A 26,731-nucleotide genomic window follows, 5' to 3' on the forward strand; every position below is an offset into this window, starting at 1 on the left:
GCCTTGGTAATTAACCACGGACTAATGCAGTTGCTGGAGCTATTCACTTGAAACCCATGGCAGTGCGCAGGCTGCAATAACACTAATTAATATCTGTTCGAGCCTTTTAATTGTTGCTGGTGTCGCAGTTGTTTTGAATTTTATTGTTGTAGTTTTTTTTTTTTTTTAAATAGTCCCTGGAGTTGTGTGTGTGTGTGTATGTATGTGTGTGTGTGTGTATATATATATATATATATATATATATATATATATATATATATATATATAGATAGATAGATAGATAGATAGATATATAGATATATATATAAATATATATATATATAGATTCTAGAGACTTGCACTCACACCTCACTTAGCAGGCCAACGTAGGGGTGCCACACGGATTTTTTAGGGTCCACAAATAGAAAACAATTGTCATAGACAAGGGCACTCACCATATAATAAACACATTTTATTGAGGCAAAATATAGCTTCCTTGATATAGAGAATATCAATCTTCCAGATATAAATCCAGATAAAAGTCGTCAACATTTCGGTCCCTGACGGACCTTCCTCAGGACATTACATCATATAAGAATAGAATAATGATCTGGTCATCTATTGTACTAATATCTGCGGAAAAAACAAACATAGAAAAACACAGGCTCAGTCTCCCAGGCTTCAAAAATCGTGGCCAAAAAATAAATACATAAAAAGACGCAGACAAAATTACCCAACTGGTATGAAATATATCAAAATGAAAAATTAAAAAATTAACTATACCATGTCATACAGAAAACTCATATACTTCGTATGCACATGCCTTTAACTGGTACAAATCATGTGGACACAGGATGGATGGACCTAACAACACATAGTTCCATTATACACGCATATCATACACATACATATTGTGGGCTAGTAACACTAGTCATCACTACAATTTACTGGTGATTCAATGAAAAATATACATGGTAATCCAGTAGTATCTACATACCATAACACCAATTACAAGTGCAACAGAAGGTATAGTATACCTGAGTTAGAAACTGAAACCCAATAAATGAAGTCACAATTTGCAGCTCACAGGGACCAGCACGTGTATACAGACAAGAGCCAGAAAGTCCAATGCGGCTGAATAACAAAAAAAGCAGGAAAACAAATCTTAATAGATCATTAGACGGCCAGCGCGTCCGCTGTATACCAAAAAGTAACCAGTCTCTTACCAATGCTGTACAAATATGCCACCAGCAGAATCCCGCTCCTGTGTTCAAGACGCCTGCTTCCATGCGACGCCAATGTGTGTGCCACTAGACAGACCATGCCGCTCTCTTAAACCGGAAAATCCGGAAGTGCGTCATGTGACACGCACGCTGGTGATTCATACCACCAATATCCTGCTTAGCCAAGGAAACGCACAGGCTTGCGTTCCATGACAACTCACTAACCCCAGGCAATAAACATCCGCTCTGCCTCACCTCTAGTATAGGCGCACAACCCGACCACGGTATAGTCCATCTGTGCATATAAGTATCCATCCTGAGACATGGCATAGAATATCACTGACAGGTTTCATTAACATATCGGCTAGCCAGCCAAATATTAATAATAATAAATGATAAAAAATTAAACATACTCGGCTAATGATGGCTCTAGCAGGCACACACCCAATGTACACCATCACAGCTCACAAACAATAATAAGAACCTAAATAAACAAAAACAATAAACAGACTATACAATCAATAATGACTAATAACTACGCCACGCTATGAAGTCCGAGACCATATACTCATATCACCACCAACAGGATCTGTCTGAAATATAGCTTATTGCCAATTCACACATACCTGTCACATTAAAAAAAATTTGGGGAGTGATATATTTTTTTAATGAGAATATAAAAAAATTAAAAAATTTTTTTTTTTTTTTTTTTAAAAACAAAATAAGACCTCCACATTGCAATGACATACATAATACAAAAAATAAAAAATATGAGAAATATCAGAAAACATATAAAGAGAAATACCCCACATATAACACCCATATGTGGTTTAAATACAGAAATAAATATAAAATCAGGAATACAAAATCCACCACCCAGAAGAAAATCCAAATAAAGAAAAACTAACATCCACATCAACCACAATAGAAGAAACAAAGCCCCCACCAAAGAGAAATACTAAAGAAACATATTGAATGAATTGTTTTCGTTAAGACCCTTTGGGGCCACAGTGTCCAATCGATGTATCCAATAGCTTTCACGTTGTTTCAATAACTGGAGTCTGTCACCGCCGAATCTTGGGGGAGGAATCCAATCGATAAGTTTACATTTCAGACTTGCCACCTGGTGATGTCGATCCAAAAAATGTCTGGCTACAGGCTTGTCCGAAGACCCAGAACTTAATGCTGCCCGGATGGTGGCCCGATGGTTTGCCATACTGTCACGGAATTTACGAGACGCAAGTCCAACGTAATAAAGTCCACATGGACAGATCAAAATATAGATCAGATGATCTAATGCACAATGTAGATGGTAATATTGATTTTTTTTTGCCTGAATGAGGGTGTGGGAATGAAGGACCAGTCAGCATTGATACAAGAGAAACAGGAAAAACTTCCAGGTCTGACAGTCATGATATTCTGAATGGACGTGTTCTCATTAGGATAAATTGTAGGACGCAGCAACATCTGCTTCAGACTTGGTCCCCTCTTATAGGCCATCATAGGAGGTCCCATATTCTTAAATGGTAGTTGTCTATCACTTGATACAATAGGCCAATGCCTTCTGAGTGGCAAATGCATGATTGTCAAACTTAGTGATAAAAATCTGACGGTGTTCTTTAGAGGTACTGGAAATTACCTCAGTGCTTGGTGTTGCAAAAACCTTTTGTGCTTGTCTTAAACATCGTTTTAAAATGTCGGATTTATAACCTCTCTCTTTGAATTTATTAGTCATTTCTTGTAGCTGCCTGTCCCTATTCATGGGATCGCTGTTAATCCTCATCACTCTCAAATACTGTGAGATGGGCAGATTATTTTTCAATGCTGGAGGATGAAAACTGGTGGCCACAATGCTAGATTCCTATCTGTTGGTTTCTGGTACAATGACGTCACCATACGTCCGTTCACTTTGGTAATTACATCTAAAAAACTGATGGTGGTATTATCAACCTGAGAAGTGAACCTGATGGGACTGGACAATGAATTTAACGAGTCGACCATATCAGTAAATGCTGCTTTAGTACCACTCCATAATAATAAAATATTGTCGATGAACCTACGATAAAAAATAATGTGTACTATACTGGGTATAGATACGTTCTAACTCATATCTGGCCATGTAAAGGTTGGCATAAGCTGGGGCCAAATTAGACCCCATTGCAGTCCCCGACAGCTGCAAATAATAAGAATCTTTATACAAAAAATGATTGTGATACAAAACTAAACTGACGAGATCAACTAGAAACTCGGTTGGTATATGTGCTCCCTTAAGTATTTTATCACTTACAGGTTCAATGTAGGACATTGGACCTGTAAGTGATAATATACTTTTGGGTACTATGGATGTAAATTCCTTATACACCGTAATTCCCCATATAGGCGGCCTTGAAGCCATTAAGCTTCAATTACATAATCGTAAAATATAGTACACATATTATTTTTTATCGTAGGTTCATCGACGATATTTTTTTATTATGGAGTGGTACTAAAGCAGCATTTACTGATATGGTCGACTCGTTAAATTCATTGTCCAGTCCCATCAGGTTCACTTCTCAGGTTGATAATACCACCATCAGTTTTTTAGATGTAATTACCAAAGTGAACGGACGTATGGTGACGTCATTGTACCAGAAACCAACAGATAGGAATCTAGCATTGTGGCCACCAGTTTTCATCCTCCAGCATTGAAAAATAATCTGCCCATCTCACAGTATTTGAGAGTGATGAGGATTAACAGCGATCCCATGAATAGGGACAGGCAGCTACAAGAAATGACTAATAAATTCAAAGAGAGAGGTTATAAATCTGACATTTTAAAACGATGTTTAAGACAAGCACAAAAGGTTTTTGCAACACCAAGCACTGAGGTAATTTCCAGTACCTCTAAAGAACACCGTCAGATTTTTATCACTAAGTTTGACAATCATGCATTTGCCACTCAGAAGGCATTGGCCTATTGTATCAAGTGATAGACAACTACCATTTAAGAATATGGGACCTCCTATGATTGCCTATAAGAGGGGACCAAGTCTGAAGCAGATGTTGCTGCGTCCTACAATTTATCCTAATGAGAACACGTCCATTCAGAATATCATGACTGTCAGACCTGGAAGTTTTTCCTGTTTCTCTTGTATCACTTGTACATCAATGCTGACTGGTCCTTCATTCCCACACCCTCATTCAGGCAAAAAAAATCAATATTAAGTACCATCTACATTGTGCATTAGATCATCTGATCTATATTTTGATCTGTCCATGTGGACTTTATTACGTTGGACTTACGTCTCGTAAACTCCGTGACCGTATGGCAAACCATCGGGCCACCATCCGGGCAGCATTAAGTTCTGGGTCTTCGGACAAGCCTGTACCCAGACATTTTTTGGATCGACATCACCAGGTGGCAAGTCTGAAATGTAAACTTATCGATTGGATTCCTCCCCCAAGATTCGGCGGTGACAGACTCCAGTTATTGAAACAACGTGAAAGCTATTGGATACATCGATTGGACACTGTGGCCCCAAAGGGTCTTAACGAATACAATTCATTCAATATGTTTCTTTAGTATTTCTCTTTGGTGGGGGCTTTGTTTCTTCTATTGTGGTTGATGTGGATGTTAGTTTTTCTTTATTTGGATTTTCTTCTGGGTGGTGGATTTTGTATTCCTGATTTTATATTTATTTCTGTATTTAAACCACATATGGGTGTTATATGTGGGGTATTTCTCTTTATATGTTTTCTAATATTTCTCATATTTTTTATTTTTTGTATTATGTATGTCATTGCACTGTGGAGGTTTTATTTTGTTTTGTTTGTTTTTAAAAAAAAAAAAAATTTCTTTTTTTATATTCTCATTTAAAAAATTTTTGGGGAGTGATATATTTTTTTTATGTGACAGGTATGTGTGAATTGGCAATAAGGTATATTTCAGACAGATCTTGTTGGTGGTGATATGAGTATATGGTCTCGGGCTTCATAGCGTGGCGTAGTTATTAGTCATTATTTATTGTATAGTCTGTTTATTGTTTTTGTTTATTTAGGTTCTTATTATTGTTTGTGAGCTGTGATGGTGTACATTGGGTGTGTGCCTGCTAGAGCCATCATTAGCCGAGTATGTTTCATTTTTTATCATTTATTATTATTATTAATATTTGGCTGGCTAGCCGATATGTTAATGAAACCTGTCAGTGATATTCTATGCCATGTCTCAGGATGGATACTTATATGCACAGATGGACTATACCGTGGTCGGGTTGTGCGCCTATACTAGAGGTGAGGCAGAGCGGATGTTTATTGCCTGGGGTTAGTGAATTGTCATGGAACGCAAGCCTGTGCGTTTCCTTGGCTAAGCAGGATATTGGTGGTATGAATCACCAGCGTGCGTGTCACGTGACGCACTTCCGGATTTTCCGGTTTAAGAGAGCGGCATGGTCTGTCTAGTGGCACACACATTGGCGTCGCATGGAAGCAGGCGTCTTGAACACAGGAGCGGGATTCTGCTGGTGGCATATTTGTACAGCATTGGTAAGAGACTGGTTACTTTTTGGTATACAGCGGACGCGCTGGCCGTCTAATGATCTATTAAGATTTGTTTTCCTGCTTTTTTTGTTATTCAGCCGCATTGGACTTTCTGGCTCTTGTCTGTATACACGTGCTGGTCCCTGTGAGCTGCAAATTGTGACTTCATTTATTGGGTTTCAGTTTCTAACTCCGGTATACTATACCTTCTGTTGCACTTGTAATTGGTGTTATGGTATGTAGATAAAACTGGATTACCATGTGTATTTTTCATTGAATCACCAGTAAATTGTAGTGATGACTAGTGTTACTAGCCCACAATATGTATGTGTATGATATGCGTGTATAATGGAACTATGTGTTGTTAGGTCCATCCATCCTGTGTCCACATGATTTGTACCAGTTAAAGGCATGTGCATACGAAGTATATGAGTTTTCTGTATGACATGGTATAGTTAATTTTTTAATTTTTCATTTTGATATATTTCATACCAGTTGGGTAATTTTGTCTGTGTCTTTTTATGTATTTATTTTTTGCCACGATTTTTGAAGCCTGGGAGACTGAGCCTGTGTTTTTCTATGTGTGTGTGTGTGTGTATATATATATATATTTTATAATATAATATAATTTTTATTTTTTTACTTTTAATGTTCTCTTATTTTGCAGACACCACCAATGAATATAAGTGTCATGCTGTCAAGTGTTCTTATGGCAATACAGCTCTATCCAGATGTAAAATTTTGTCAAAGTGAGACGTATGGAGAAGATTTGTCAGACAACATTTGGGAATATGTGTTTGCTGTTGATCTCCTGTGCAACCACTGTAAATGGACTTGGACACATGATAATGTTATAAGGTATTGGGGATATTCATGTTAATGCCGATTTAAAAAAAAAAAAAATTTAAGAGCTTACACTATATTATGTAAGAAGCTGTTGTAAATGAGTGATTATTCAATTCAGTATAATCTACTTTATTGACATTTTTTCCATGTTGTAAAGCTGGATACACATTAGGATGACAGTTCGGCCATCCGGCCAATCCGCCCTCCTATCTGGCGATTGGTAAGTGCATACACACTTGCCAATCATCGGCCTGATGTGTCATGCCTGACGTCACAACTGGGCGGGCATTTACATATGTTTGGTTTGGTTTTCTTTTTAGTTTGTTTTCCATTTTACCTGTGATGTGCTTTTATTGTTAGTTTATTTGATGCCCATGTATATCAAGTCGAAGTAGTGTTATTTCTTCTTCAGGGTCCATAGGGATCCACAGGGATACCATGGGGATATTTATGGTTGGAGAACAAGAACCACATAGTTAAGCTTCAGCTCCTAGGATGTCTCGGGTCCTCCTCCATATATACCCCGCCCCTAGCCATAGGATTTCAGTTGTTCGTTTGGTGCAGCAGGATCAATACGCACCTTTGTAACGGGACTGCTCTGGCAGTCCTAAGCTTTTTTTTTTTTATGTTTTATTTTATTTCTTATGTCTGAGTCAGCAGTACTCAGCGTCTGTATTAAGACGCAGATAATGCAACTCCATCTACCTCCGCCAAGCCGCAACACCAGTAGCTGGCCTGGTGATCTCGACGGGTCGCGGCTGAGCTTGCTAGCAGCAATGCTGCGACCCGGACTGCGACCAGACACATGGAGATGTTGGTTAAGGTTATTCCTCGCTTCAGGTTTCAGAGACGCACCAGAAGCTGCTGCAGTCAGGGCCCGGGGTCCGCATCCTCACTACACCACCAGGGCCTTATCGCCTCACGACCGGGGATCGGCAGAAGACTCGTCTGCTGCCACGACGCCAGCGTACCCGGCAGATTAACGCAGCTAAGGGGAGGTAGGCGCTCCCCCGGCATCTATTCCCCTGACCCAGATGCAGTCCCTAAGAAAGGTTTCACGCATCTGGGTTGCTCCTCCTATCCTCAGCGTGTATATGAGATTCTCAAGGTCCACGCTCATTACGCCCTATAGCTGTTGGTCTCTGGAGGGTTTGGGTCAGTCTCCCTGTATACCTCTCCCTTGGTTAAGGTGTATAGTGCTCTATATCCTACCATTCCTTTGTGTAGTTGAGTTAGAGTTGATTGTGATTTTATTACATATGCATTGTATGTGACTGTTTGCTAGCTGCTGTATTGACACACTCCTTTATTTCTGTCAATTATAACTATTACTGTTTTTCTTATCTTCCTCTTGGGGTGGAGGTCTTTCTCTGAGTGCTTCACATTCATTAAGATTTTGTGAAGGCTGTCACATAACATTGCAATTATTGCCTTTATTTTGAACATGTCAAAAGCTAAAGGGGATACAGGAGGGGGAGCCCTCTGTGCTGGTTTCATGTAAATCATGTATGGCTTCTTTGTCCCCTCAGGACATTAAGGATTGTTTGTGTGTTGCCCGTTATAAAGAGCCACCTAACCAGTTCAGTTCAGTTTACTTTTTGGGTATCCTCTTTGTCACAGCTAATGAAGCATTTTGTGGATTGTATGGCTGCTCCCGCTATGCCTCCTTGGATGGGGTGTCCACAGCATGCTATGTTTGCACCTCCTATGCATTTTTCCTTGAAGTATGTTGTTGGCCATTCTAGTCAGAGTATGTCACCATCTAATGTTAATAGCAGACCGGTAGTTACTAGGGCGCCTAAGCGCAAGTTGACTTTTTATCAGTCTGCTCAACATATGGATTCAGATTATGTGCAAGGTTCCTCTCCGGGCTCTAGCTCGGGTGTGGAGGACCTTCCGTCCACAGTGGATGTTCCTTCTTTGGTGACGGCAGTTAAATTAATCCTAGACATTCAGGATTATGAACCAGCTCATAGTAAGAAGGCTCCAGTGTTTAATCACCACTAGAAGGTGGTCAAAACGGAGCTCCCTGTATCTGAACAGCTTACAGAGCTTATCGAGGAGGCATGGGATAACCCTGATAAACGATTTTATGTGAAGAAGAGAATAACATCATTGTATCCGTTCCCACCTTCTGTATGTACTAAGTGGGAGGTACATCCTACTGTGGATGCTCATGTAACACATTTAGTCAGAAATGCTACATTGCCTATTCCGTCAGCATCTTCACAGATAAAAAGATTGAAGCCTGTCTTAAAACAATATTTTCGTCATCTGGAGCTGTTACTCATCCAGCTATGGCTGGAGCCTGGGTAGCCAAAGCGGTTGAAGAATGGATGGGAGCATTGGAAAATTCTTTACCAAATGCTACCAGAGAACAGGTGATGTATATCTCCCATATATGGGAAGTGGCTTCCTATTTGGGAGGAGCTGCTGTAGATGCTGGAATTTTAGCTTCTAAAGCACCAGCAGCTTCAATAGTGGTGCGCAGGGCCCTTTGGTAAAGATACTGGAAAGGCGCTGGAAGTTTTACCTTTCTATGAAAAATTACTATTTGGAGCAGATTTGGATAAACTAATAGCTACTCTGACGGCTTCAAAGTCAGCAGGTCTACCATCTACAGCGACTATAAAGTCCAGGCAGGTTTCTTTTTGGTCCTTCGGTTCTCAGGGACGAGCAAGGGAGCAGCCTTCCTCTAAGACATCTAGTTTTAGCAAAATATCAAGGCGACAAGCTAAGAGGTCTGGCCCGGCAAGACGTCCAGCTTCTAAGTCGGACAACAAACTCTGCCTCCCGGGGGATCCCAGGGTGGGAGGGCGACTTCTTCAGTTTGCGAATTGTTGGCATCAAACGACAACAGATGCCTGGGTCCAAGAAATGATCTCTCAGGGGTATGCCCTCACTTTCAGGAGGCATCCTCTCCAGATTTTTTTTTCTTTTCCACAGATCCCCCCCCCCCCCCATCAGATGCAGTCAAGGCCTTGGCCTTTCAGGAAGCCATTCACTCCCTGCTGCAGGTGGGGGTAATAGTCCCGGTTCCTGTGTTGCAACAGGGAAGGTGTAATTATTCCTATCTATTTCTGGTTCAGAAACTGAATGGGGCTCATCACTCTATACTAAATCTAAAAACCCTCAACAGGTTTATCCATGTACCCAAGTTTTGTATGGATACTCTCCGGTCAATTATTTTGGCAATGGAGCAGGGGATTACATGGTTTCCCTGGACATTCAGGATGCATATCTGCATGTTCCTATTATACCATCCCACCAGCAATTTTTACGGTTTGCTGTCCTTCAGCAACATTACCAGTTTCAGGCTCTACCTTTTGGCCTATCTACGGCTCCCCGTGTTTTTACCATAATAATGGCAGTCATGAATGCCTATCTCAGGTGTCAGGGAGTCAGAATTCTGCCATATCTGGACAACATTCTGATAATGGCACAGACTCCGGTTGTTTTACAAAACCATCTTCAACTGACCATCGCCTGCTTACAAAAGCACGGCTGGATCATCAATTGTAAGAAATAATCACTTTCTCCAACACAGCAGATGGTACATCTGGGAGCTCTTCTGGATTCTCGGGCACAGACTGTGTTTCTGCCAGAGGACAAGATTGTGGCCCTATCGTTGCGAATACGAAAGCTGCTTCGAAAGCGAAGGGTATCCATTCTACTAGCAATGCAGGTCCTGGGATCAATGGTATCCACCTTCGACATGATGGGGTATGCTCAGTTCCATTCCACGCCTCTACAAAGATTGATTCTCTCCAAGTGGAACAGACAGTATCATCGAATAAAGTCCCAGAGGATTTTTCTTACTCCAAAGGTTTGTCACTCCCTCCTGTGGTAGCTGAGAAAGGCTCATTTGAACAAAGGGCGCCCATTCTGGATTCCAAATTAGGTGCTGCTCACCACAGATGCCAGTCTTTGCGGACGGAGAGCAATGACAGGTCATCACACTTTTTCAGGGAATATGGACAAATCCGGAAAGTCGTCTACCAATAAACATTCTGGAACTGCGAGCAGTATACAAAGCACTTGTCATGGCACAGGACCTGCTCCAGGGCAAGTCGGTCCAGATCCAGTCCGACAATGCGACATTAGTGGCCTACCTCAATCATCAGGGAGGCACAAAAAGTAACGCAGCCATGAAAGAGGTGAAAAAGGTTCTGATTTGGGCAAAACGTCATCTTCCGGGGCTCACGGCAATATTCATACCAGGAGTACTCATTTGGGAAGCAGACTTCCTAAGTCGCCAGGACATACACGCCGGAGAATGGTCTCTCCATCCGGGAGTGTTTCAGCTCCTGGTAAACAAATGAGAGATCTCTTGGCATCCATCAGCAACCTTCGTGGACGCACTGGCAGTAAGATGGGACTTCAAGCTGGCATATCTATTTCCTCTGATCTCCCTCCTACCAAGAGTTCTCAGGAAATTCAAGCAGGAAGGCGGAACATTAATCCTGGGGACTTCAGCTTGGCCCACATGTCATTGGGTCACCGACATACAGAATCTGTCAATAGACAGTCCGTATCCTCTTCCTTTATGGCAGAATCTGCTAACGCAGAACCCCTGCCGGCATCCGTCTGGCTTTGACGGTGTGGCTCTTGAATCTTCCATCCTAAGAGCAAAAGCTTTTTCCAATTCTGTAATTCAAACGATGCTTAGGGCACGGAAGCCTGCCCCTGCCCGCATTTATTACAGAGTTAGCCATTCTTTTGGTCACTGGTGTTCCCACAGATGATCCTAAGGTGTTTAGGATTTCCAGGATATTGGCTTTTCTCCAGGCAGGTTTAGACTGTGGTCTCTGCCTGGCTTCTTTGATAGTTCAGGTTTCTGCACTGTTAGTCTGGTTTCAGAGGAAGATTGCCTCATTAACAGATGTTACAATTTTTTTCCAAGGAGTTCTGCGAGTTCAGCTTCTTTTGTTCCGCCGGTAGCACCCTGGGATTTGTCCTTGGTTCTTAAGGGGCTACAAGCTCACCCATTTGAACCTCTAGACCCTGTAGATTTGAAGTGGTTTACAGCGTTTTCGCACGCTCTCCATTTTGATTTTTCACCAGGATAAAACTGTTCTTCGTACAATGGAGGGTTACCTTCCAAAGGTAGGGTCCCATTTTCATGTAATTGAAGAAATTGTAGTTCCAGCTTTTCAGGCTCCACAACTTTCTGTTGGTGAAGCCTCCCTGTATGTAGTTCGTGCTCTCCGTATCTATGTGGAGCGCTCAAACACTGTTACAAAAAGAGCATCTGATTTTCTATTATATGGTTTTCACAAACGAGGATGGCCAGCTAATAAGCAGACTGTGGCGAGATGGCTACGGATGACTATCTCTCAGGTGTACACACAGGCTGATCTCCCTGTCCCAAGCATGGTGATAGCACATTCTACTCTGTCTGTAGGGCCATCGTGGCATTTAGTCATGGTGCCTCTGCTGAACAATTTTGCTAGGCAGCCAGGTGGTTGTCTGTCCACACTTTTCTTTTATGCCTTTGATACTTTTGCCTCTCAGGATGCTTCCTTTGGGCGGTGAGTTCTCCTTTCTGTTCAGGAGCATCTCCCACCCTAGAGCTGCTTTGGGACATCCCCATGGTATCCCTCTGGATCACTATGGACCCTGAAGAAGAAAATTAGAGTTATGGTAGACTTGCCTAGATAACTCATTTTCTTCCAGGTCCATAGGGTCCACAGGGCACCCACCCTGACTGCATGGGAATATTTTTTCTTTAGGGCACAGATTCCCTCCTTTTGTGTGAGAGTGTTTCTGATGTACGATTCCTCTTTCCTTCTCCTCTTTCCTTCTCCTCTTTCCTTCTCCTGCCTTGAGGCTTGTTAACTAAACTGAAGTCCTATGGCTAGGGGTGGGGTATATATGGAGGAGGACCCGAGGCATCCTGGGACCTGAAGCTCTAACTGTTTGGTGCCTGGTCTCCAACAATAATATCCCCATGAACTCTATGGACTTCAAAGAAAAGGAGTTATCTAGGTAAGTGTACCATAACTCTTTATTTTTTTGCCTCTAAACTCCTCAGCCACAATATAATACTGGGTAGTAGATACTAATGAGTTTGTCAGCTCTCTTGCAGGACGCTGTTATAAATATGGTGGTCTACATATGCCGTATATTCATACTTTTTTCTCAATCTTTGAAATACAGAAAATGAATAGTACTTTGTGCATTCAAATTGCCAGAAATATCATGTTTGATTTGGTGTCCTGCAGTGGTTGTGTTGACCTAATTTCACTTAAAGATTCAATTAAACATAAAATATACATACATCTTTACATACTCCGAAACGAATTGGTGGATAAACAGATTTATATTCAAATGTTTTGCAATGCACCGTAACATGGCTATTATCTGTACTTCCCCGTGTTCCTAGTAAAGAACTTTGGCCAATTTTGGATAAATGGGTGAGACGCAAAAAGGGCAACCTGAATATTGCACTTGTCCCAGATATAATCGTTGCTACTGTGCTTCGTCTTGTTGGTAAGTTCCCATTGGTTGGTTCTGTTTGTTTTTTGTTTTTTTAATGTGGTAATAACACTCTACATATCGATAGTTTACTTTAAAGTATAATGTTGAGTGGGACAATAGTTTAGTGCTTCTATTATTCACATGTTACATGTTCAAAATATTTCACATATCATTTTATGTTGGCCAGTATTATCTGCAATGTCTGATAGTTCCTTGAAGATTAATCAGATCATTATTGGCTTGTTTATTTAGTGCCTGATTCTGCGCTGCACGCTATTGCACAGTAGCTGCACCTTTGTACACAGCAACTATGTGGGGCAGATGTATGAAGCGATAAAGTGGATAAACGACCAGCCACTCCACTCCTAACTGTGACATGTTGCAGGCTGTGTTTGAAAAATGACAGTTGGGAGCTGATTGGTTGTTACTTTCTCTTTCCCATTTATCTCTCTCCAAGCTTTGATAAATCTCCCATATAATTTGGGTAGGTCAACTCCATAATTCACCTTTTAGTACTGATTAAAAACACACTAATGAAAAGCTAGATTATCACTGGTCTGCAAAAATAAACTTTTTTTTTTCTTTCACAAGAACCAAATAAACTGAATCCAAATGTATTTTTCATGCTGAATTCGAATATGCATTCATATTATTTCCATCTCCATCGTGCAGCGTTTTTTTGAGATATACGATTAAAGTTTTTTATTAAATTAGTTATTCTAAATGATAAATATGCACCTCATTCTGGCTGACCTAAAAAGTTGTAGATGATGATTTTGGGGCATATTTTGCCTTTGGGATGTCTCTCATGGTCTAGCAATAGTCAGCCAGCATACTGGAACTCCATTTGCCTTGATACCTCTTTTCCATCATAGAAATCTGCTGATGGAAATGCTCGCCATGCTCATCACTGACGGTCACAAGATTTTCTGGGAAGAATCTAGGTGGGGGAGTCCAAGAAGTGAAATTTTATAGACTTCTTTTTTTTATTTTTTAAGAAGTGGTGTGAAATTTTGCCTTTTGAGATTTGAAGGTTACTTCACCACACACAACAGAAATTGTGTGGATGATTTAAACACTTTCTTAGCATTATTGAAAGTATTCGAACAACTAATATAACAAATACTTGGCTCCTGTATGGTGAGGGACACTCTGAGGTTACAGGACAATCAGGGGGGTGTCTTAGGGGTTCATCAGTGTCTTGACATTTTAACCTTAAAAATAAAGATTTTCTTTTCCATCTCCCACCCTCAGGGAGGTGCGATCCTGAAAGTTGTGAATTCAGTCTGACTGATTTAGTGCGAGTTGCTAATTTTATTGCAAAATGTGAAAATAGCAACTCGCACCTGGCAATTCGCACCTAATTGCCTGATGGAAAAATTCTAATCACATATTTGAATTCAGAATTTATAACTGTCCTAGAGTCACTTTTTCAGTTTGTGAAGAATATCATGTTGACCGTGTTCTTTATCTGTAATACACAACAGATTAAACACTGCGCACTGGAGTTGCGACTGTGGGGTAGGATGTGCTGCTGAATGAGGGGGGTGTCTATCCTCCCAATGATATCAGGCAAATACAATCACAGTGTATTCAGCGCACTAACCCTATGGAAGAAAATGACTGTATAACAGGTGTGGAATAGTGTCAATAATATATGATTTATTATTCATGACACTTGTAAAAAAGCAGGCATATGCGTGAAATATTATTGGGGCTCTGCTAATCCTCCTCCTGGGGTGGGTGGGATGAGTGGAGCCTGTAGAGTTACTTGCTGTCCATAAGGTAAGTTAGGTGTGTGTTGAAATAAATAAATATCTATCTCTGTGGACAACGCTGCGTCCTGCTGTTGTTTATGCTGTTAGAGTCACTGTATGGCTAGATGTGATGGTGCCTGGGTGGTCTTCAATACATGTAGGAGACCACTGGGGCTGTGGGGCTCGGTGTCTGGACTAGTAGGTCTTAGCTAAGTCCGGACCCGGGTGTCCTCTAGTGAAAGAGGAGACCCCGGGGTCCCAGCGTGTAGCCTGACGCTCCTGTCTATGGGGAGGGGAGAGCTGGTCTGCGACCTCCGCTTGTCTCAACCTGGCTAACCCCTCCACTACAGATGCCCCACCTTCCACACGCCGCCTGATGTGGCTGGATCCCTCCTACACCTGTCCTCTCGTCCGCGCTTCCTGCTTTGCGTTCCTGGGCCGTGTAGCTGTTGAATCCTGCTCCGTCTTCGTCGTGCTGCTGCTTCCGCATCAGGTGATGCGGACTGTGTCACGTGACTGGGTCCGTCTAGTGCAGGCTTGGTGAATTGTAGTGCTGCAGTGTGTGGACTCTGTATATGGAACAGCAAGTCTGGGTTTAGAGAGAGATCAATGGGATCTGGTACATCTGGGTGTATTCTCCAATGCGTTTCTACCCCTTGGGGTCTTCCTCTGGGAGATAAGCATGTGTAATGAATGTTCCAGCAGTGTTAAATGGGGTGGTGGGTCCCCGCCTCTGTTTGTGATAGGTGGGTATCCTATTAGGCTATTGGTTATCGTAACTGTCAATCTCTGGTTGTAAAAAGGCTGTCAGTCTCTCGTCTGAGCTAGTTAGTATTTATGATGTTAGTAATTGGTGTATCCAATATAATATAGGGTATAGCATAATGATGGAAATAATGTGACAAGATAATATATTCAGTATATTCTTAATGTGTATATGTGTGTGTGTATGTGTGTATATGTATATATATATATATATATATATATATATATATATATATATACACACACACGTTGCAAATGTGTTAGGTGACCAGCGACTGACGTATAGTGAAAAGTGTGTGAACATAAACCAGTGAAATATACAATACACAGTGAAAACTATATAATCACAATTTATTGTTATAAATTTTAAAAGAATATATATCGCTCTCTCTAAATCCTGTGCATACAAGCACGGATGATTCAAAATAACAGGTTACCACAATGTGCAAAAGAGTGCTAATAAATATTTAAGATGACGTTATAAAATACATTTCATACTCATAAATACATCTTAAAAACAATAGGAGTATATGAATTTAAATATTTATAAAGCCAAACAGCACAAAGAGATCAGTGGATAAAACGAAGTAAAGAGAATATTTTAAAAAATTCTTTAAAAAGTATAAAAACTTTTTCTAAGAATATAAATGGGAAATTTCTGTAAAAAGTGCTTATCTGTATAGTTCATTCAGTCATGAAGGCAGCTCCCCCAACGCGTTTCATCCATGGGACTTCATCAAGGGGATACTAGTTTAGTGGGGTATTCTCCTATTTATACCCCTACACCAGCTCGTTAGAGATCAGGGGACCGCATCACTTCCTGTCTAACAAATAAGGAAGTTCTAATCAAATTCAAGTTTTTACAGGCTCCCAGCCATAATTTATATCGATAATGTAGTATTCTATATTATTTTTACACTTTTCGTGTATCAATAAACATGTATATATATATATGAACCAGATGCATATCGTACATGGGCGACTTCCGCCCTTATCTCCTGGGTACTTCCACCCTTAAAGTTTCCCTCATGTATAATCAAGTTCCATACACGAGGGGGACACGTGCTCACTGGCCGCGTCATATCCGGGCATGTAATTTCCCTTCCAATGGTGCTTGTTAGTCGCGTCCTCACCACGCTGTCACTTCCGCCCTTCTCTGGAGTAATGCTCATGCCGATTCCGCGTCATCACTTCCGCCCTTCGTAGGGTCATGCTCCTGGCTTAATGTGCGCTTCCTACAGCACTTGGTGATGTCATCAAGTTCATGTTGCCCATTCGTCGTGCAGCATCATGTAAACTGTAAAGGGCTGTACTTCCGCCCTTATGCCAGTATAGTTCATCTTCTTCATACAGCAATCTAGTAGCTTGAAAGATATTAATATATTAGACTTTACTAATTAAAATGTATATAGCCAATATGGAATAAAAGATGTAATAATATTGAGATGTGCACATATATCGTTTGTGTCAAAAATGTAGGGTGTGAATGTGGACAAATATTATTTAGGTCTTTAAGTACCAAAGGATGGTAGTGACTAGAACAATTTAACTATTTGTTGAACTTATAGTCACAACAAATTTGAACTTGGAGAATATTAGCCTTGAACATAAGTTCAACAAATAGTTAAATTGTTCTAGTCACTACCATCCTTTGGTACTTAAAGACCTAAATAATATTTGTCCACATTCACACCCTACATTTTTGACACAAACGATATATGTGCACATCTCAATATTATTACATCTTTTATTCCATATTGGCTATATACATTTTAATTAGTAAAGTCTAATATATTAATATCTTTCAAGCTACTAGATTGCTGTATGAAGAAGATGAACTATACTGGCATAAGGGCGGAAGTACAGCCCTTTACAGTTTACATGATGCTGCACGACGAATGGGCAACATGAACTTGATGACATCACCAAGTGCTGTAGGAAGCGCACATTAAGCCAGGAGCATGACCCTACGAAGGGCGGAAGTGATGACGCGGAATCGGCATGAGCATTACTCCAGAGAAGGGCGGAAGTGACAGCGTGGTGAGGACGCGACTAACAAGCACCATTGGAAGGGAAATTACATGCCCGGATATGACGCGGCCAGTGAGCACGTGTCCCCCTCGTGTATGGAACTTGATTATACATGAGGGAAACTTTAAGGGCGGAAGTACCCAGGAGATAAGGGCGGAAGTCGCCCATGTACAATATGCATCTGGTTCATATATATATATATATACATGTTTATTGATACACGAAAAGTGTAAAAATAATATAGAATATTACATTATCAATATAAATTATGGCTGGGAGCCTGTAAAAAGTTGAATTTGATTAGAACTTCCTTATTTGTTAGACAGGAAGTGATGCGGTCCCCTGATCTCTAACGAGCTGGTGTAGGGGTATAAATAGGAGAATACCCCACTAAACTAGTATCCCCTTGATGAAGTCCTATGGATGAAACGCGTTGGGAGAGCTGCCTTCATGACTGAATGAACTATACAGATAAGCACTTTTTGCAGAAATTTCCCATTTATATTCTTAGAAAAAGTTTTTATACTTTTTAAAGAATTTTTAAAAATATTCTCTTTACTTGGTTTTATCCACTGATCTCTTTGTGCTGTTTGGCTTTTTAAATATTTAAATTCATATACTCCTATTGTTTTTAAGATGTATTTATGAGTATGAAATGTATTTTATAACGTCATCTTAAATATTTATTAGCACTCTTTTGCACATTGTGGTAACCTGTTATTTTGAATCATCCGTGCTTGTATGCACAGGATTTAGAGAGAGAGATATATATTCTTTTAAAATTTATAACAATAAATTGTGATTATATAGTTTTCACTGTGTATTGTATATTTCACTGGTTTATGTTCACACACTTTTCACTATACGTCAGTCGCTGGTCACCTAACACATTTGCAACATTTTTGAATAGGGCTCATCCGAAAGTCCTTTTATGTTTGGTTTTAGCTGACACCTTTTACACTAAGGGAGTACGTATTTTATATGGTTCTTGTGTATTTGATCTTCTGAAAAACCTTAAGGTGGCGCCGACACATTTTTGGTATATTTGTTATATATATATATATATATATATATATATATATATCTGTGTGTGTGTGTATATATATATATGTATGTGTGTGTATATATGTAGGGATTGCGAGTGGAACAGGGGATCATATGATTGGGTGTATATATCCATAGCTTGGATCTCATACAAGTGGGGTGTTTTCATTTGTAAATTTCTTGTTCGATGTACCTAAGTGGTGGGTAACAGGGGAATATGAGATCAGGAGTAATGGTTTCTATTGCTTGCAGATAGATATAGGTATAATTTTATTCGCAGATGATGGACTTCATTGTCAATATTTAGTCCCTGCGGTATCAGGGTGTCCATAGTTATTATCAATTTCAATTCTTCTTTATCTATACAGTGTAGTTCCCCCCTCTCCAATTTGGTTTGACCAGTTTTAAAGCAGTGAATTTTATTTTTGCAGGGTCAGACTGGTGAAATTGTTTGTAATGTAGTGAAATGTGATTTTCTTCGTTCCCTGTTGTGTACTGCATTATCTAGTGTCTTTAACACCTGCCGCAAGGACTCACGACTGTTACAGATAGATGGGGATACTCAACATCAAAAATAGCAGAGTACTGTACATAGAGCTGAGACTCTATTCTCACAACTTGCAGGGAATAAAACCTATACACCAGACACCCACAGTTTCTTTACTACCTACACCCTATTTGAGAAAACAATTACCAAGGAAAATAGATTATGGTGGGACACAGAAACTCTCAAATGGTATCTACAAAATAAAGTAATCCCCAAGGGCCTCAAAAGAAAGAAAGCACCAGCACATCATCAAGACAATAACAAGTTTATGAACCAATGGGATCAAATTCTATTAGATTGTTCTCTACAATTACTAAACTTACTAGTGAACACACAAAGACAGGAAATGAATATACTAGACAAAGAAATAAAACAACTCAATACTCAACTAGCCCCCTACGAAACGGAACAAGAATACAGAGCACTCCTAGAACTAACTCTAAACAAAATACGCAAAGGGGAAGACACTTATATCCACAAAGAAAGATATTAAGAGATAAGTACCATATCTCCAAAAAAACACGGAAGCCACATAAGATACTAGACAAACACACCAGGTCTGTAGGAAAAAAGCATCAAACATCAGGCAAAAGAATTAAACACACAGGTGGCCTTAATAACAACACTCCCTTCTACAGAAGGCTAAATCTTACATATCAGGAATACATGACCAAAATTAATTCTAACAAAACACTCAACATTAGAGACAAACAATATAACTCACCAGCACCATCTGAGGATCATAATACCACTACAGGCAGTGACCATTCATTTTCCATACACGACATTGAGGAAGAAGAGGGAAATCTAGATCTGACTGGACAATCATTGGAACAAGGCTGGTTTGACATAGCACCGGAACTTCTGAACATCAGCGCACACAACATAAATATAACTACCACAACACAAATACCTAATTTAGATACAGACCAATGAGACGATATTATCAATCAATCAGCCAATATACAAAATATCACCAACATTAGCAAGGAGATTGCAATGATAAACTCAGGAACATGTCCAGATCATTTTTTAGGACCAAGTCACCCACCAACACCAACCACAACATTGAACAAATCACAAAAAAGAAAACTAGACTGGGCTGTAGAGAAGGAGAGGGAAGCAAAAAGACACGACCCAAGAGAGTAGAACAGACTAAAGGGTTAGGGATATTCAATTTGAGTAGCACTCCACTAGATGAAGACCACATAGCAGTATTAGACAAAGGCCTAAAATTCGCTACGACCACCAAATAAACAAATTCAACACTTATCTAGATATCCACAAATTTTCCAGGAAATTAACACTCAAGAAATAATTTAAAAAAACACCCACTTTACAACACAAACCTGTGAATGACAAATACCATCACACCGATTTAAAGACTAAATCAAAGTTTTATCCGACCTGCATGTCAGGCAATTACATCACCAATTACACCAGCATGGTTGAAAAAGACTTGGCCAGACTGAGCAAACAAAACCAAAGCATTTACAGCAAAACATGACAAAAAAACAATTACAAGCATTAAAAGACCTCAAGGAAAATAGAGATTTAATAATCAAGCCTGCAGATAAAGGGTGTCATGGCCAGGGTATTTCAGCATGGCGCTAGGCGGGTGTTGCCTGTGAGGTCATTGTGGCGCAGGCTGTCTGGTGACGGAGCAGGTGTCTGGCGGGGGGCTTTGGCTGCGCGCGTTGTTGTGTGGCCCTGTTGTCACTCTGCGCTGGTGAGGCCTGGCGCCGTCTCCGTTCCGTTTGGCATGGGCGCCGCCATCTTGCCTTCTGGCCATGTTATGCGGCTGGCCAATCCTGGTGAGTCACATGTTCCCTCCGGCCAGTAACAGCACGGCATGGGGGTATTTAGGAAGGGTCAGTGCCTTCCTCCTTTGCCAGTGCAACGTGTATCTCAGCCTAGCTGAGAGGGAGTTCTCTGTGCTTACCCTGTTCCTGTGAATTTGCCTGTCTGCCAGTCTGCCTGTCAGCTCCTAGCTTCCGCTGGACTACCCCGCTTCCTCCATCACCCCTGGCCCATACCTGAGTGCCTGAGCCTGCTGACATCCTGCTCATTGCCTTAGTTCACTACCTGCATACCTGGCTATTATTTTCCTGCTTCACTACCTGCATACCTGGCTGATTATTTTCAGTCTCACTACCTGCACACCTGGACAGCTCTAATTGTTTCTACTTGGACATTAACCCATTACTCCCACCACAGAACTCTTGTGCACATTTATATATTCCTGGACTTTTATTTACTGCTATAGTTTATGTCTACTCAAGCACTTATTAAAAAACCTAGTATTTTATTCAAACCCGCTTCTGTGTTCGCTCCTGCTACCACCCCGGGTCCACAAACAACCCAGAACATAACAAAGGGGGAGGCATAGTGATCATGAACAAGGATGCCTATATCACCGAGGCTAATAGAATCTTACACGACAACACCACATACCAACAACTGAAACATGATCCAACAAAAGAATTTCAGTTAGAACTAAGGAACCTCCTCCAGGAGGGGCTTAACAAAGATATCTTGATTACTCCAGTACACATATTTAAATACCCCACATCCAGTCATCCCGGTCTTTTATCATTTACCGAAAGTCCACAAAAATCCTATCCATCCACCAGGCAGACCTATTGTATCAGGCATTCAATCACTCACATCCAACCTATCGAAATATGTAGATACCTTCCTCCAGCCCCTTGTCAAGACAGAACGGTCGTATCTAAAAAACACCATCAGCATCTTAAAAAAAACACAATACATACATTGGGACAGTCACTGCTGGCTTGTCTCTAGTGATGTCACTTCCTTATATTCAATCATCAAACATGAAACAGGTATAGATAGCATCAAACATTACCTCACTAAAGATTCACAGATGGAACCAGATCAAATTGACTTCATTACAGACAGCATTATGCACATATTGACACACAACTACTTATGGTTTGAGAACCAGTTTTACCTTCAAACAACCGGCACAGCGATGGGGACGAGGTTTGCGCCGAGTTACGCGAACCTGGTTATGAGCCATTGGGAAGATCTGCATGGGCCCATTGCAAGCTCGACGCAAGCCTCGTCCTCTGGTCGCGCTTCATAGACAACATTTTTTTCATCTGGCGGGGAGCAATCACTAATCAAATTCATCGAATATATGAACGCCAATAATTTCAATCTAGATTTCACTACCAAATACAGTAAGACACAGGTGGAATTCCTCGATTTTAAATATTTTCATATCAATCAGATCCATACCAACACATACCGTAAGATAGTTGATGTTAATAGTTTCATTCTAGCCTCCAGTGGGCATCATCAACATTGGTTGGATAGTATTCCGATAAGCCAATTTCAGAGATTCCGATGTAACTGCTCAAGACACAGTGACTATATCACACAAGGCAACCTTTAGAAGAACCAACTCCTTGACAAACAATATCCACCAGACAAAGTTGAAGAAGCATATAAAAAATTCAGTACAACAGACAGGGAACCATTATTACAATATAGAGATAAGAGCAGCACAACAAAGGAGCCTAAGGACATCTATTTTGTTACTGACTATAGTAGTCAAGCCAGACAAATCAAAAACATAAGCATTAAACACTGGCCTATATTACAGGACGACACATTAGCAGCATCACTACCAGACGCTCCAAAGGTTGTGTTCAGGAAAGCGCCTGACATCAGAACCAAGCTAGTCAAGAACCATTTAGCCCCCACTGACCATATACAAACCACTTTGACCAACATATGGGCAAACAAAGACAGTAGATATAAAGGGGGTTCTTTCATTGCGGCCAATGCATAGCCTGCACTATGACCGGAGAAAGAACCACCAAACCGACAACGTCAATGACATCTACCTCCAATCAAGTAGAATGGAAGATCACAGACAACATAACTTGCCACACGAAGGGAGTGATATATATATTGGAGTGTCCTTGTAGGAAACAGTACATAGGCAGGACCATTCGCCCATTAAAACAGACTGGGGGAGCATCTCCGCAATATAAATAAAGGGAACGAAGAAAATCCCATTTCACTACATTACAAACAATTTCACCAGTCCGACCCTGCAAAAATAAAATTCACTGCTTTAAAACTGGTCAAACCAAATTGGAGAGGGGGGAACTACGCTGCACAGATAAATAAATAAAGAATTGAAATTGATAATAACTATGGACACCCTGATACTGCAGGGACTAAATATTGACAATGAAGTCAAGTCCATCATCTACGAATAAAATTATACCTATATCTATCTGCAAGCAATAGAAACCATTATTCCTGATCTCATATTCCCCTGTTACCCACCACTTAGGTACATCAAACAAGAAATTTACAAATTAATACACCCGACTTGTATGAGATCCAAGCTATGTATATATACACCCAATCATAAGATCCCCTGTTCCACTCGCAATCCCTACACATATATATATATATATATATATATATATATATATATATACACACATTAAGAGGCATATGATCATACTGAATATATTATCTTGTCACATTATTTCCATCATTATGCTATAACCTACATTATATTGGATACACCAATTACTAACATCATAAATACTAACTAGCTCAGACGAGAGACTGACAGCCTTTTTACAACCAGAGATTGACAGTTACGATAACCAATAGCCTGATAGGATACCCACCTATCACAAACAGAGGCGGGGACCCACCACCCCATTTAACACTGCTGGAACATTCATTACACATGCTTATATCCCAGAGGAAGACCCCAAGGGGTAGAAACGCGTTGGAGAATACACCCAGATGTACCAGATCCCATTGATCTCTCTCTAAACCCAGACTTGCTGTTCCATATACAGAGTCCACACACTGCAGCGCTACAATTCACCAAGCCTGCACTAGACGGACCCAGTCACGTGACACAGTCCGCATCACCTGATGCGGAAGTAGCAGCACGACGAAGACGGAGCAGGATCCAACAGCCACACAGCGCAGGAACGCCAAACAGGAAGCGCGGACGAGAGGACAGGTGTAGGAGGGATCCAGCCACATCAGGCAGCGTGTGGAAGGTGAGGCATCTTGTAGTGGAGGGGTTAGCCAGGTTGAGACCAGCGGAGGTCGCAGATCGGCTCTCCTCTCACCATAGACAGCAGCGTCATTCTACATGCTGGGACCCCGGGGTCTCCTCTTTCACTAGAGGACACCCGGGTCCGGACTTAGCTAAGACCTACTAGTCCAGACTCCGAGCCCCACAGCCCCAGTGGTCTCCTACATGTATTGAAGACCACCCGGGCACCATCACATCTAGCCATACAGTGACTCTAACAGCATAGACAACAGCGGGACGCAGCGTTGTCCACAGAGACAGATATTTATTTATTTCAACACACACTCCTCACTTACCTTATGGACAGCAAGTAACTCTACAGGCTCCACTCATCCCACCCACCCCAGGAGGAGGATTAACAGAGCCCCAATCATTTTTCACGCATATACCTGCTTTTTTTACAAGTGTCATGAACAATAAATCATATATTATTGACACTATTCAATACCTGTTATACAGTCATTTTCTTCCATAGGGTTAGTGCGTTGAATATATTGTGATTGTTCTTTATCTGCAAGTGTTTCAGCATGTGGACAAGTTTAAATGCTAAATTGTTAATGCCTCCTAAATTCTGTGATCTAATTTCTTTTTGTAGGACATCTATGTCAGCTGGGTTTGAAAGAAGGGTTTGTCAATACTGTGAAGAACGTTGGGTCTGTTATCATTGCATTCATCCGGCATGCAGATGAAGAAGGTAATAGCTTGTTTGTAAGCTTAGTAAAAAAAACTTTTAACTTTAGTTTGTTTTCAGAGTTTTTTTAACCATAATAAGTATATGCCATTACAGTCATATAAAGTTAATTTGTGCATCTCGTAATAAAATTGCTTTTAGTGTTTGAGTAAAGACACTCACACATACGTGTATGTGTGTGTATGTATGTATGTGTATATAATATATATATATATATATAAATAATGTATATAAAAAAATAGTTCATTCTAGCACCTGTCACATCCCGTGCAGTTCCTCTTTCCTGCCTAGGGTATCTCTCTATTCTCTGGTACTTCTAGCACACTCAGCTCTCAGCTGATTCAACAAACTGCTGAGACACAGACCAGAGTATGCTAGAAGCACCAGAGTAGAGAGCAACACAACGCACTCTGGGACTAACTGTGCTCAAATAACAGGCAGACAGTCTTGGCACTCCACTATACATTAAGATTGTTTACTGTAATAAATAGATTTTACATAAACTCGCCAATTACTTTTTTCCTCGCATCATAACATAAACAAAGCAGTAGAGTACCTCTAAATAAGAATAAATATATATACAGTACCAGTCAAAAGTTTGGACACACCTTCTCATTCAATGGTTTTTGTTTATTTAAATTATTTTCAACATAGTAGCTTAATACTGAAGACATCAAAACTATGAAAGAACACACATGGAATTATGTTGTAAACAAAAGTGTGTTAAACAAATCAAAATATGTTTTATATTTTAGATTCCTCAAAGTAGCCTCCTTTTGCTTGGATGACAGCTTTGCACACTCTTGGCATTCTCTCAATCAGCTTCATGAGGTAGTCTCCTGGAATGGTATTCCAACAGTCTTGAAGGAGTTCCCAGAGGTGCTGAGCACTTGTTCGCTGCTTTTTCTTCACTCTGCAGTCAAACTCATCCCAAACCAGCTCAATTGGGTTTAGGTCGGGTGATTGTGGAGGCCAGGTCATCTGACGCAGCACTCCATCACTTTCTTTCTTGATCAAGTAGCCCTTACATAGCCTGGAGGTGTGTTTGGGGTCATTGTCTTGTTGAAAACCAAATGATGGTCCCAGTAAGCGCAAACCAGATGGAATGGCATGGCGCTACAGAATGCTGTGGTAGCCATGCTGGTTAAGTGTGCCTTGAATTTTGAATAAATCACCAACAGTGTCACCAGCAAAGCACCCCCACACCATCACACTTCCTCCTCCATGCTTCACAGTGGGAACCACACATGCAGAAACCATCTGCTCACCTTCTCTGCGTCTCACAAAGACACGGCGTTGGAACCAAAAATCTCAAATTTGGTCTCTTCAGACCAAAGTACAGATTTCCACTCTTCTAATGTCCATTCCTTGTGTTTCTTGGCCCAAACAATTCTCCTCTTCTTGTTGTTAATCCTCAGTAGTGGCTTCTTCGCAGGAATACGACCATGAATGCCTGATTCATGCAGTCTCTTCTGAACAGTTGATGTTGAGATTTGTCTGCTACTTGAACTCTGGGCCTGATTCAGAGCCGCTTGTTCGCTCCGAGCGATGTTCTCACAACTGTGCATGCGTATGGGTTGTAATACGAATGCGCGAATCATTCTTTGTGGTCGGAAATTGTGTGCTCGCAAAATAGCAAATGCCTGCTAATTTGAGTGCCAGAATGAGGCGTTTGTGGGTGGTAACAGGGGAAGGTGCTTGAAAACGGGGAGTGGAGATCCGAATGCAGGCGTGCCAAAAGGTCAA

At 40.8% G+C, this 26,731-nt stretch overlaps 1 protein-coding gene across 1 annotated transcript in view; it reads left to right on the plus strand.

The window, feature by feature from the left end:
* The window catches only part of ICE1 (interactor of little elongation complex ELL subunit 1), a 125,154-nt gene that overhangs the window by 94,075 nt on the left and 4,348 nt on the right, over positions 1-26,731 (plus strand). Inside the window, exons 15-17 of the mRNA XM_088442295.1 lie at positions 6,385-6,575; positions 12,949-13,055; positions 24,890-24,988. Coding sequence (XP_088298421.1) covers positions 6,385-6,575; positions 12,949-13,055; positions 24,890-24,988 — 397 coding nt within the window. The remainder of the gene's footprint in view (positions 1-6,384; positions 6,576-12,948; positions 13,056-24,889; positions 24,989-26,731) is intronic.

The sequence above is a fragment of the Taudactylus pleione genome, unplaced genomic scaffold (assembly GCF_031769625.1).
Source record: "Taudactylus pleione unplaced genomic scaffold, aTauple2 ptg000309l, whole genome shotgun sequence".
In the NCBI taxonomy this organism is placed as follows: domain Eukaryota; kingdom Metazoa; phylum Chordata; class Amphibia; order Anura; family Myobatrachidae; genus Taudactylus; species Taudactylus pleione.